This window comes from Gopherus evgoodei, chromosome 7, assembly GCF_007399415.2.
Source record: "Gopherus evgoodei ecotype Sinaloan lineage chromosome 7, rGopEvg1_v1.p, whole genome shotgun sequence".
Taxonomy (NCBI): Eukaryota; Metazoa; Chordata; order Testudines; family Testudinidae; genus Gopherus; species Gopherus evgoodei.
This window is the reverse complement of record NC_044328.1, coordinates 104,985,670-104,998,329: the sequence shown is the minus strand read 5'-3', so window position 1 is coordinate 104,998,329 and position 12,660 is coordinate 104,985,670. Positions and strand designations below refer to the sequence as shown.

The following is a 12,660-nucleotide window of genomic DNA, read 5'->3' as shown; positions in this document are numbered from 1 at the left end:
AAGCATTTTGTACCGTCTGCTGCTGTCATAGGTGCTCCTGGCTGGCCTCGCTGAGGTTGGCCGGGGGCGCATGGACAAAAATGGGAATGACTCCCCGGGTCATTCCCTTTATGTTTTGTCTAAAAATAGAGTCAGTCCTGCCTAGAATATGGGGCAAGTGTACTAGAGAACCAGTGTATCAGAGAACTGGAGAGCACAGCCGCTCCGTGTCAGATCCCGCAGAAATGATGAGCTGTATGCCATTCACTGGGGGTACCCCTGCAACAACAACACCCTTTGATTCCCTTCTCCCCCAACCTTTCTGGGCTACCCTGGCAGTGTCCCCCATTTGTATGATGAAGTAATAAAGAATGCAGGAATAAGAAACACTGACTTTTTAGTGAGATAAAATGAGGGGGAGGCAGCCTCCAGCTGCTGTGATAGTCCAGGCAGGACATTAAACAGTGGGGGGGGAGAGGAGCCCAGCATCCCGCTGCTATGATAGTCCAGGCAGTACAGAATCTTTTCTTTAGACGTGAAATTTTTCTTTAGACATGGAACTCAGCCCCCAGTTGCTATGATGAGGACGGTTACCAGCCGTTCTGTACTATCTACCGGGAATGACCGGGAGTCATTCCTAATTTTACCCAGGCGCCCCCGGCCGACCTCACCTGAGGCCAGCCAGGAGCACTCACGGGCTGATAACGACGATGGATAGCAGTCATATTGTACAGTCTGCTACCAGGGAGGTGAGGGGAGAGGATGCTGCTATTCATTGCCGCAGCACCGCGTCTTCCAGCAGCATGCAGTAGACATAGAGTGACGTATAAAAAAGTCAAGAAACGATTTTTTTCCCTTTTCTTTCACGGCGGGGAGGGGGAGGTAAATTGACGACATATAACCTGAAACACCCTGGACAATGTGTTTGACCCTACTGGCATTGGGAGCTCAGACAAGAATGCAAATGCTTTTTGGAGACTGCGGGGACTGTGGGATAGCTGGAGTCCTCAGTACCCCCTCCCTCCCTCCATAAGTGTCCATTTGATTCTTTGGCTTTCCATTACGCTTGTCACACAGCACTGTGCTGTGGCCTCTGTCTGTCATAGCCTGGAGATTTTTTCAAATGCTTTCTCATTTCGTCTTCTGTAACGGAGCTGTGATAGAACAGATTTGTCTCCCCATACAGCGATCAGATCCAGTATCTCCCGTACGGCCCATGCTAGAGCTCTTTTTGGATTTGGGACTGCACGGCCACCCGTGCTGATCAGAGCTCCACGCTGGGCAAACAGGAAATGAAATTCAAAAGTTTGCGGGGCTTTTCCTGTTTACCTGGCCAGTGCATCCGAGTTCGGATTGCTGTCCAGAGTAGTCACAATGGTGCACTGTGAGATACCGCCCGGAGGCCAATACCGTCGATTTTCGGCCACACTAACCCTAATCCGATATGGTAATACCGATTTCAGAACTACTCCTCTCGTCGGGGAGGAGTACAGAAACCGGTTTAAAGAGCCCTTTATATCGATATAAAGGGCCTCGTGTGGACGGGTGCAGCGTTAAATCGGTTTAACGCTGCTAAAATTGATTTAAACGTGTAGCGTAGACCAGGCCTGAGTAGCTGCTGCCTTAGCCTTCAGCCTCCTGGGACATCAGTGGGATCAAGGATTGAAACTGGTTGGCTTTCAAGGAATCACCCATTGCTTTACCCACAGCCACAGATGTACCTTTGTCATAGGGATAGACAGAGAGGAAGGATGGTCCAGTGGTGAGGATGTTAGCCTGCCCCAACTCTGCCATAAATAGGCTTTGCAGAATTTGATTTTTAATTCTGAGGAATAATATAGATGTTTATATTTAAGCATATATTTTTCATTTTTTCACTAGTGTGGGAAATTATAAGGTATGTCAGAAAATAGTGGGGAGCAGACAATAAAGACAGTAGATTTTGAGATTCAAAAGATCAAAGCTTTATAATTATTAAGCAAATTGTCAACATCACATCAAAATATACAAAGTAAATATCTTAACTCAAACTCAAGCAGCATTTTTCTTACTTTGCCTATCTGTAAATTTCCATTATTATGGATGTAAATATTTTTCGTCTGTTCTTGTGTGTGTATGTGAAATCAATATTTACTGGCATTTAACTGATAAAAATCGAATCCTCACAAGACTAGTCATAAACTTGTTGTGTTGCCTTTGGCAGGACTCTTAATTTCTGTGTCTCAGTTCCCCATCCGAAAAATAATAATAGCGCTTTCCTATCTCTGATGGGTTGGGATGATAAATTGTGAGGTGCTCCACCACTACAGTAATGGAGTCCATGTAAGTACTATACAGCAGATCTTACAGGTTCTCCTATGCTTTGTACAAAAGACATTTCTAGTGTGGGAGACACCACTGTAAGGAATAAGGTAACCAAGAAACTAGTACTTTGGGTTTGGGTTTCATTCCAGTATTCAAATCCAAGACCCCAAAAATACATGTGGAAGAAGAAGTGGGCAACCAGTTAGTTCTGTTTTAGGCCTTATATACCATAAGAAGTTATAGTAAATCTAAAACCTCCATGGATGCCAAAGAAAAGATCTATTTTTGGTGTGCTTATCACCATAATGACAAGGCACCATCATGATATCTCTGTACTAGTATGCAGTATTCTGTGTAGCTCTTGAGAGAATCATTTTTCAGTCTGCAGACTGAATTAAATTGAACATACAAACCAGACTTCAGATGGGGTATAATGAATGCATAAATTAATAACTGAACATGCCCCCAAGGTTATTTGTAGAAGCCTTGCTAGTTACAGGGGGTGGTTTAAAGATTTTGTAATGTAAGCAAAAGGAGCTTCAGGCAAAAATTTCAGGATCAAAAACTACCTTATTTTAAAAAGTTCTAGAAGGCTCCCTGGTCCTTTTAATAAAAGCAATTTCAAAAGACAAAAACAGCATCAATTTAAAAAAAGACATAATGTGGAAAAATGTGGTTTCCTTATATTATAGTAACTGCATATTCAGAATGTATCTTAGGTAACTGTTTAATCAAATTATAAAGCACCTTAGATGATCTCAGTTAGAAAAACAATATATTATGCACATAAAGTGATATCAACATGTCTCTGAATCAATTTCTCTGTAGAAAAAATTGTACACAGAACAACATAAATTCAAGAACTGAGCCTTGTGATATCCCCAAATGTTTGAACCTTATTGGAAGAAAACCCACACAAAATAATAAACGGGGAGTCATTTTCTGATCTTCTCCAGAATCCCAAAGTCTGCTGCATTTTACCAGCAGGGCTAGAGAATAAAAGCTTTTAAGTTGGCCTGCGTCAGATTGATTCATAAAGCTAACAGGAGAAGTATTATGAGGCAGGGCTTTATGCTATGATAGACATCTAGGAATACTCATCGTTGGCAGTCTATTCATCTTTGGCTAAAGGGGTGAAACTCTGATTTGTTTCCCTGGGTAATGTATGGAATTCAGTTCATACTCCAACTCACTTTATATGCCCTTTGGGAACAGTATCAAGTCTTAAAATTAGCTGTAATTTTTGTTGATCAGATAGGGAGTTGATTGGCCAGCTTTTTCCCCCCAGAATTTCCACAGAAGAAGAAGATGACAAATCTAGGACATTCACTTAGTGTTTAAATCCACTGTGAGGTTGACATTTAATTAATTTTTCATTTTCAACTGTCTGCTGAAACAATCAGTTAGTGATTGAGAGATTTCATCAATGAAGGTGACTTATAAAGGTTTTTTTTTCTTTCTTTTGAAAAATTAACTATGTGCTAAATGCTCAGAACAGAAAGGGTAAAGGAGCGTTCACTAATTGCTTTATTCTGAATGCACATTTAAAAAAATATTTTTAGGGCAGGTACTAGAAATTCACTGGTGCTGTGCACCATAGTGGGCCCAAAATTTGCAGTTTTAAACTTCTAAAAACCACAAAACTGTATATCTTTTAATAAACAAATTTAAAACATCCAAATGTTTGCGGCACTACATGCTATCCAGAGCCCTTATGGCCAGTGCAATTTCTGGTAGTGGTGGCATTGCAGCATGATGCATTGTATGACATTGGTCAGTGGGATTCTGCAGGCCAGAAGTAAGAATTTTTGAATGGCATGTTTGGACTTCCATCATGCCTTCCTTCTATGGAAACCATGGGGCTTGGGAGAAGTGTTGGAAGAAGACAACCCAGTCAGACTAAATCCAACTCCTATGTGATTATCAAGAAGTATGTATTATTTTATTAATATTTATTATTTGTATTGAACCTGGCACTTAGAAATCCTAGTCAGTGACTAGGACCCAATTGTACTAGGCACATTACATACGCCACAACAAAAAAACCGTTTCTGTCACAAAGTATACAACAAGAGACAACTGATGGATACAGATAGGGAGATTTAAAGGAAACAATGAGACAATATTAGTCAGTGTGATAGGCAGTTCTCAGCATACCAATGTCCTAACTGTAACTTTAATACTAAACTGTTCCAAAGGTCATACAAACTGATCATAAGCGTGAATAAAACTGCATGTATTATCTATGGAAACAGCCATCATTTCTTTCCCTTTAGCCAAAGATGTATGGACTGTCAAAGATGAATGCTTCTGGATAAATCTGATGAAAGTCAGTCCTGCCACATACTACTTTTCCTGAATGTTTTAAGTATAAAATGATTCTTTGACTGTAAAAATTAAGATTTTTGGAAAATTGTATTGATTGATTCATTCACATGCTATATATGTGTAGATTGCTGAGTTATTGTCTTGTAGAGATATAACATCACATACAGGCATAGCAGAGTTAGGAAATACAATTAGCCAGGAAGCTGAGGGAGAGTACATTTCTTGTAAACCTTTTGCTGGAAAAGGTCCTTTTTGCTAAATATTTTTTTTCTTTTGTGTAAGAAGAGCTCTTATTGTATTAATTATTGGCATCTTCCTTTGTATGCAATCATTTAGTTACTGTAGTTTAAAGAATCTTTGCTCACTTACATGGAAAACTCATAACTAATTGGCTTCCCTTTTTTTTAGTTTTGTATAGATATTTAAAATATTAAATCCTGAATTCTTCCAGATGTGTTTTTTAGAGATGTTTAAAAATACTGTAGTAAATAGTTTAATATCATGAGCCAAACTAGTTATTTTTTTATTTAACAGTTATATTGTGATATCAACTAAAATTGCAACCAGGTTGGATTCCATTGTGCGTAAAGATATAATAAATAACAGCCCTTGATCACAAAAGCTTAACCTGTAAGGGTAGGTCTACAGTATAATAAAAAACTCTGTGGCACTGAGTCTGGAGTCTGAGCCCGGGTGCCAATCTGATCCCAAATGTCTACACTTCAATTTTATAGCCCACAAGCCTAAGTCAGATGACCTGGGCCAGTTGCGGCCGTGATGTGGGTCTTTAATTGCAGTGCAGATGTACTCTAAAAGAGAAGGGTGTGTAACAGTTGGATGAGACTAACATATGTACCGGAGTGGGATGGGAAAGATTAGATAAATCTAATACGCTCGCTGCAATTGAATGCTGTTAGTCATTGTCTGGGCAGCAGCAGCAAAAAAATGGGATAGGAATCCTACTGCATTTGGATTACAGGGAGGGGAAAGGGATTTACCTGAGTGGAGCCAAAGGGGGAACAGTAAGTGGCTGGACCAGGTGGGAGAAAGGGAAGGTATTTGTATATTCAGGAAGAACTTTCTCATTAGTCACAATCAGCAGCACCCACCAGCTCACCCATGGGGTGAAAGTAAGACTTTTTTTTAATGATCTGTCATTGGAATTGTGATAGTTGCTTTTTATCTTTTCTTTTTTTGTGAGGGTGTGGGCTGGGAAGGAATTTTTCCATCTCTGTCAGATTAGCTGGGGCAGGGTGTTTTTTTTTTCATCTTTCCCATAGCAGGTCTGGAACTGATGAGGTAGGTAAGGAGTTTAAGATGTCGCAACTTAGTAGGTAGCAGATATGGCAGGTGTCCGGTGTAGGTACTCATTAGAGAGGATATATAGTTCACTGATGAACAGGAGTTGGAAGTGGATTTAAGGGAAGGTAAGCCCTAAGGAAGCTGGAAAAGAGGGTGTTGGGGTTCCTAATGTCTGATACAATGGAGAGAGAACTTCGTTTTTATCCCAGATACCCCACCCCTCCCATTATGAGTGGGGTCAAGCAGTGAGGTGGGACTAGGTTGGGAAGCCGGATTGCTGTTGGCAGCCCTCCTAAATAGGTAAAAAAAAGATTAAGGAAAGAGTGATGACCTGCACTGTATTATTTACTGCCAGATAGGTTAAGTGAATAAAGTTGTGGCCTAATTAAAACACATCAGTTGCATCATTTATTTCTTCCTGTTTGTCTGAGACAGTGGGATGTGCCCAATATTTAGCTGGTTAGTAGTAATAATCACAGCTCTCCATCTGCTTAGCCCATATCAGGTTGTCTTTGCTATATGCATTATGGAAAGAGATGAGTTTTGAGGAGGAAACTGAATGATGACAAGGAGATGGCTTTATGGGTTTTGAGAGGGAGCTTTGCCCATTCATAAGGAGCAATATGGAAGACAACACAAAATGGAGTTGCAGTGATATAACTGAGAGCAGCATTTGGTGTCAAATTTTATTAAAGACATGGATGTTGATCTTATACTGTCCAGGTTATGAAACAGTCTCCAAGTCATTTGAAATCCCATTGACAGTTACAGAAAAGCTTTTCCCCCCTGAAAATGTACTTCATTAGCTCTCCAAGAAGTAGGCTATGTTTAAGGCATTCAAAGCCCTGGTCTACACTACAGCGTTAGGTCGAATTTAGCCACGTTAGGTCGATTTTATAATGAATGCGTCTACACAAGCAACCTCATTCCATCGACCTAAAGGGCTCTTAAAATCGATTTCTGTACTCCTCCCCGGCAAGGGGAGTAGTGCTAAAATCAATCTTGCTGGGTTGATTTTGGGGTATTGCGGACGCAAATTGACATTATTGGGCTCCGGGAGTTATCTCAGAGTGCTCCAATGTGACCACTCTGGACAGCACTTTCAACTCCAATGCACTAACTATGCACACAGGAAAAGCCCCGGGAACTTTTGAATTTCATTTCCTGTTTGGTCAGCGTGGCAAGCTCAGTAGCACAGGTGACCATGCAGTCCCCCCAGAATTGCAAATGAGCTTCAGCATGGAGTGAATGGGAGACACTGGATCTGATTGCTGTATGAGGAGAAGAATCTGTGCAGGCAGAACTCCAATCTAAAAGAAGAAATGCTAATATATATGCCAAAATTGCATAGGGCATGATGTACAGAGGCTACAACAAGGACACACAGCAGTGCTGCATGAAAGTCAAGAAGCTCAGGCAAGCCTACCAAAAGACAAAGGAGGGAAATGGTCTCTCTGGGTCAGAACCCCATACATGCTGCTTCTCTGATCAGCTGCATGGCATTCTGGGGGGACGGGACCCTACCACTACCGCACCACTGTCCATAGACATCTGCAAGGGAGGAGTCTCACGCAACACGGAGGAAGAGGAGAATACACAACTGGAAAGCAGTGAATCCATTCTCCCCGGAAGCCAGGACCTTTTCATCACTGTGAAGCCAATACCCTTCCAAGGCGGGATCCCCAACTCTAAAGGTGGAGGAGGCACCTCTGGTGAGTGCACATTTGTAACTACAGTACAAGGTTTAAAAGCAATAGTCTTTAATGTTTGATTTGCCCTGAAGACTTGGGATACATTCGCGGCCAGTACAGCTACTGGAAAAGTCTGTTAACGTGTCTGGGGACAGAGCGGGAATCCTCCAGGTACATCTCCATGAAGCTCTCCTAGAGATACTCTGAAAGCCTTTGCAGAAGGTTTCTGGGGAGGGCTGCCTTATTTTATCCTCCATGATAGGACACTTTACCACGCCAAGCAAGTAGTCTGGAAATATTGCAGCACAAAGCATAGCAGCGAATGGTCCTGGGTTTGGTCGCATTCAAGTAACATTTGGTCTATATTTTTCTGTGTTAGCCTCAGGAGAGTGATATCATTGATGGTCACCTGGTTGAGGTAGGAGAATTTTTGTAAGGGAACAGTAAAAGGACCCCATTCATGCTGGGCTGTTTGCGCTTGGCTAAAAGGGATCATCCCTGAGAATAGCATGCATTGTGCAGAAGGTCAGACTAGATGATCATAATGGTCCCTTCTGACCTTAAAGTCTATAATAGCCATGTGGTAGGGGGAGGAGTGAAGGGATCATCCAAAATAGCCACGCGGAGGGGTGGGAGGAGGTTTGTGCTGCACATCCACCCAAAAACCACAGCCCCTCCTTTTAAATAGCAAACCCAGCCGGCATTGCTTGCATGGGAAAGGAGGGTGCTGCAGTTTGAAAACATTCCCACATGTTATCAAGGCATTACAAGCGAAACCTGCGTAGCCTTTGGCTTACCATGGCTTCCTGGAAACCGAATTCTGTTGCCCAGCTGTGTGTGATGTGTCACCATACTGGCAGGTGCTCAATATAAAAGGCAAAATGCGACCTTGTACCTAAAGCACATGTTCTGTCTGCTGTGAATTGCTTGATTCACTGTGAAAGAGTCTCCCTTTTGTTCTCAGAAATGTATCATCTTAAATTTTACTCTCACTTTTTATGTCCCCGCAGGTGCAAATGTTTCTCTGCTCCCCCTATCATCTCCATCCCTGAAGTTATCGTAGATTAGAAGGTGAAAAAAACACATTTGCAATGACGTGTTTTCCAAGCTCATGCAGTCCTCCCTCACTGATAGGGCACAGCTGAATGCATGGAGGCATTCAGAGGCAGAGTCCAGGAAAGTATTAAGTGACTGCAATGAGAAGAGGCAGGATGCAATGCTGAGGCTAATGCAGGAGCAAACGGACATGCTCAGGCGTCTGGTGGACTGCAGGAAAGCCAACAAGAGCACAGACTGCCACTGCATCCACCGTACAACTGCCTACCCTCCTCCCCAAGTTCCATGTCCTCCTCACCGAGATGCCCAAGAACGTGTGTGTGTGGGGAGAGGCTCTGGGCACCCAGCCACTCCACTCCAGAGGATGGCCCAAGCAATAGAAGGTTTAACTTAGTCAGCAAACAGTGCCAGCGAGCTTTTAAACTTCCAAAGACACAGTCTACCACCATTCTGCACTTGCTCAGCCTATAGTTGAACTGCTCCTTACTACTGTGCAGGCGCCTGGATATGGCTTCATGAGCCATGGGAGCAAGGGGCAGTCTGGGTCCCCAAAGATAACTATTGGCATTTCAACATCCCAAACAGTAATTTTCTGGTCTGGGAAGTAAATCCCTTCTTGCAGCTGCTCAAACTGTCTGGAATTTCTAAAGATGTGAGCATTATGCACATTTCCCAGCCATCCAATGTTGATATTGGTAAAATATCCCTTGTGATTCACCAGTGCTTGCAGCACCATTGAGAAGTACCCCTTGCACTTTATGTACTGGTTGACAAGGTGGTCTGGTGCCAATATAGTGATATGTGTTCCGTCTATCGACCCACAACAGTTAGGGAACCCCATGCAGCAAAGCCATCCCCTATGACCTGCACGTTTCCCAGAGTCGCTACCCTTGATAGCAGAATATCAGTGATTGCTTTGTCTACTTGAATAATAGCTGTCCCCACAGTAGATTTGCCCACTCCAAATTGATTCTCGACTGACCGGTAGCAGTCAGGCATTTCAAGCTTCCACAGTGCTATTGCCACTCGCTTCTCAACAGTCAAGGCAGCTCTCATCTTGGTATTCCTGTGCTTCAGGGGTGGGGGAAAGCAACTCACAGAGTTCCAGGAAAGTGGCCTTACGCATGCAAAAGTTTCACATCCCATACCTGCAGCACTATGCAGTCCCACCAGTCTGTGATTGTTTGCTGGAATTGGTATTCCACTGTATCAGCCAGCCCCACTGCCACCATAATGTCCCAATTGCCACAGCCCGTGCTTTCAGAAATGTCTGTGTGCATGTCCTCCTTACAATCGTCCTCGTGCTTATGTATCTTAACCAGGTTCTGCCACATACTGCAGTATAATGTGTGAGGAGTTTACAATGCTCGCAACAGCAGTGGTGAGCTGAGTGGGCTCCATGCTTGCCGTGCTATGGCATCTGCACGGGTAATCCAGGCAAAAAGTTGCGAAATGATTGTCTGCAGTTGCTTTCACAGAGGGAGCGAGGCAGGGGAGAGTAACAACATATACCCAAAACCACCTGCGACAATGTTTTTGCCCCATCAGGCATTGGAAGCTTAATAATTCCAATGGGCAGTGGAGATTGCGGGAACTGTGGGATAGCTTCCCACAGTGCACCACTCCGTTAGTTGATGCTACTTACGGTAGTGAGGAGGCATTCCGCTGACTTAATGTGCTTAGTGGGGACATACACAAATGACTGTATAAAATCAATTTCTAAAAATTGACTTCTATAAAATCGACCTAATTTTGTAGTGTACACATGCCCTAAGGAATGTGTTCCCTCTATTTCTAGTGTTTGGTTTTAAAGGTACTAGTTACAACATCAAGAGCAATTGCTTAGAGATATAGTTTGAGGGTATCTTAGGCATCTTTATTTGGGCTTATAAAGAAGAAACATGAATACAGGATTACTTAATTAAAATCCAAAATTTGGCCCCTTGAAATCTCACCAGAAAGAATGGAGACCCAATGAGATAGGGTTGATAAATTGCTTGATCTGGGTGAAGGAAGGGAGCAGGAGGGAAGATGTCACATCCACAGCATCATTTGCTCTCCATCCTTGAAGAGGTATCTCTGCAGGAATTGAGCTTTATGGATGGGAATAAGGTTGGGAATGGACAAGTTAGGACTTGCAGGAGACAGCGACTGTCCATAGTATAGTTCCCACTAATCCTGCAAGGAATCATCAAGTAAGATAATTCTGAACCCATCCGCATTATTTTAGTCACCTCCCGCTTCATAGCTCCGAAACTTGTTGTGGGAAGGTTTGGTGGCAATGTCCTATGGCATTGTACTTTTCATGTAGTTCAGTGGGGCTGAGGGCCAGAAAACAATAGCCTTTACACAGATAATTCTGAATTCCAGCAGATCCTATGAGAACCCTAGAGTACCTCATCTGAAACTCCTTTTGTTCTAACTGTGCACATGCGTGTGAAGGAGACATGAACAGAGATTTTAAAATAACCACATATGGAATACCATGGAATTTACAGTCACCTACAGTATCTGAGAAACATTCACATCGGCATCAGAAGCAGTACTTTGAATAGATATTAAAATATTTTTCAATTAACGGTTTGTACACAATTCTCAGTGTTGTCAATGTCTACCCCAGTCTTCAGTTTTGAGGAGTGGCTGATGTTTGCTTTTGTTTATTGTACATCTTTGTGTAGCAACTGCAACCCCTATATTTTTATTACCTGTAGATTAAACTATGAAAAAATAATACTGTGATACATGAAAACTGGAATGCAAAAGCTACTGTAGATGGTGCTGCATCAACCATTATATAATTACTGTTCTTAAAATGTCAAAATTTGAATTTAATGGTTTTAAATTGCTTGCTTCAAATATTGGTAGAAAAACTCTAAGCAGAGAGCTTCAGTAAAAGATTTAAAATGACATTTATTTTTCTTAGTTTTTGAATTAGCAATACAGTGTACTATAATTGAATGAATTATGATTTGATATCTGGGCAAAAACAGCAGTGTTGTATTTGTACTAAGAAATTACTTGCTGGCTTTGTCACTGTTGACGTTAATTATTGATAGAGGTTTCAGAAATAGCGCATGTGCCGACAGCGTTGACTGTAATATAAGATAGAGACTGCAGTGATGCTAGAGGGATCATAAGAAAGATGCACCTGTAGCATTTGGACTAGTGCAGTTCTGAACATCAGACTTTTAATTTGCTGTGGACTGTGCTATATTTATATGAGAGACAAAATAATGGAAAGATGAGTCGCCAAGCTTATTTTTATCGTGTCCCTCCACAGGAACTACACAGAAGAACCCAACTTCAGCCTGAACCAGCAAAGACAAAAGCTCTTCAGACAGTTATAGAGATGAAGGTATGGACTTTGCATGCTTGCCAATACGCAACCTTTTAGTTTGAACTCAGTTAATATAAAAACAAGAAATGAGCTGTAGCTTTTATTATCGAATGTATTTTTGTGCAAAGCAAGGGAATAATCAGTATTCTCCCCCCCCAACAATTTCTAAATTTCATAGATCTGAAAAAGTTTTTTTAGATTCCTTGATTCCAAGGCCAGAAGGGATCATTGTGATCAGTTAGTCTGGCCTCCTGTATAACTCAGGCCATAGAACTTCCCCAAAATAAACGTAGCTACTATTTGCTCTTGTAAACATCTTATTCATAGTAACTGTACATACATTTTTTGCATTTTGACTAATACCTCTCGTTGGTGAAAAGCTAAGGCCTGCAATTTCACAAACATGAGAATAGCATTCCGGGAAAGCTATAAAAATATTCTTTGTCTCCAGAAAGAACAAATAATTCATCTTTTTCAAACCCATTATTGATAAATTAAATAATTTCCCCTTCCACCTGTTTTCTCAATAAATCATCCCCATATTAGAAAGATGACTGATTTGCAGTGAGCAAGCTGATAAACTGGTTTTGCTGATCGCAGAAACTTGATCATACAGAAAGTAGTGGCCTTTTTCCCATAATCATAAAGTAGAATTTCATATTC

General features: G+C 41.8%; 1 protein-coding gene across 5 annotated transcripts in view; it reads left to right on the top strand.

Annotated features, from left to right (window-relative positions):
- Positions 1-12,660, top strand: part of ERC2 (ELKS/RAB6-interacting/CAST family member 2) — an 840,807-nt gene that overhangs the window by 191,914 nt on the left and 636,233 nt on the right. For all 5 annotated transcript variants that reach the window (XM_030570319.1, XM_030570317.1, XM_030570316.1 and 2 more), the window contains exon 4: positions 11,941-12,015. In XM_030570319.1, coding sequence (XP_030426179.1) covers positions 11,941-12,015 — 75 coding nt within the window. The remainder of the gene's footprint in view (positions 1-11,940; positions 12,016-12,660) is intronic.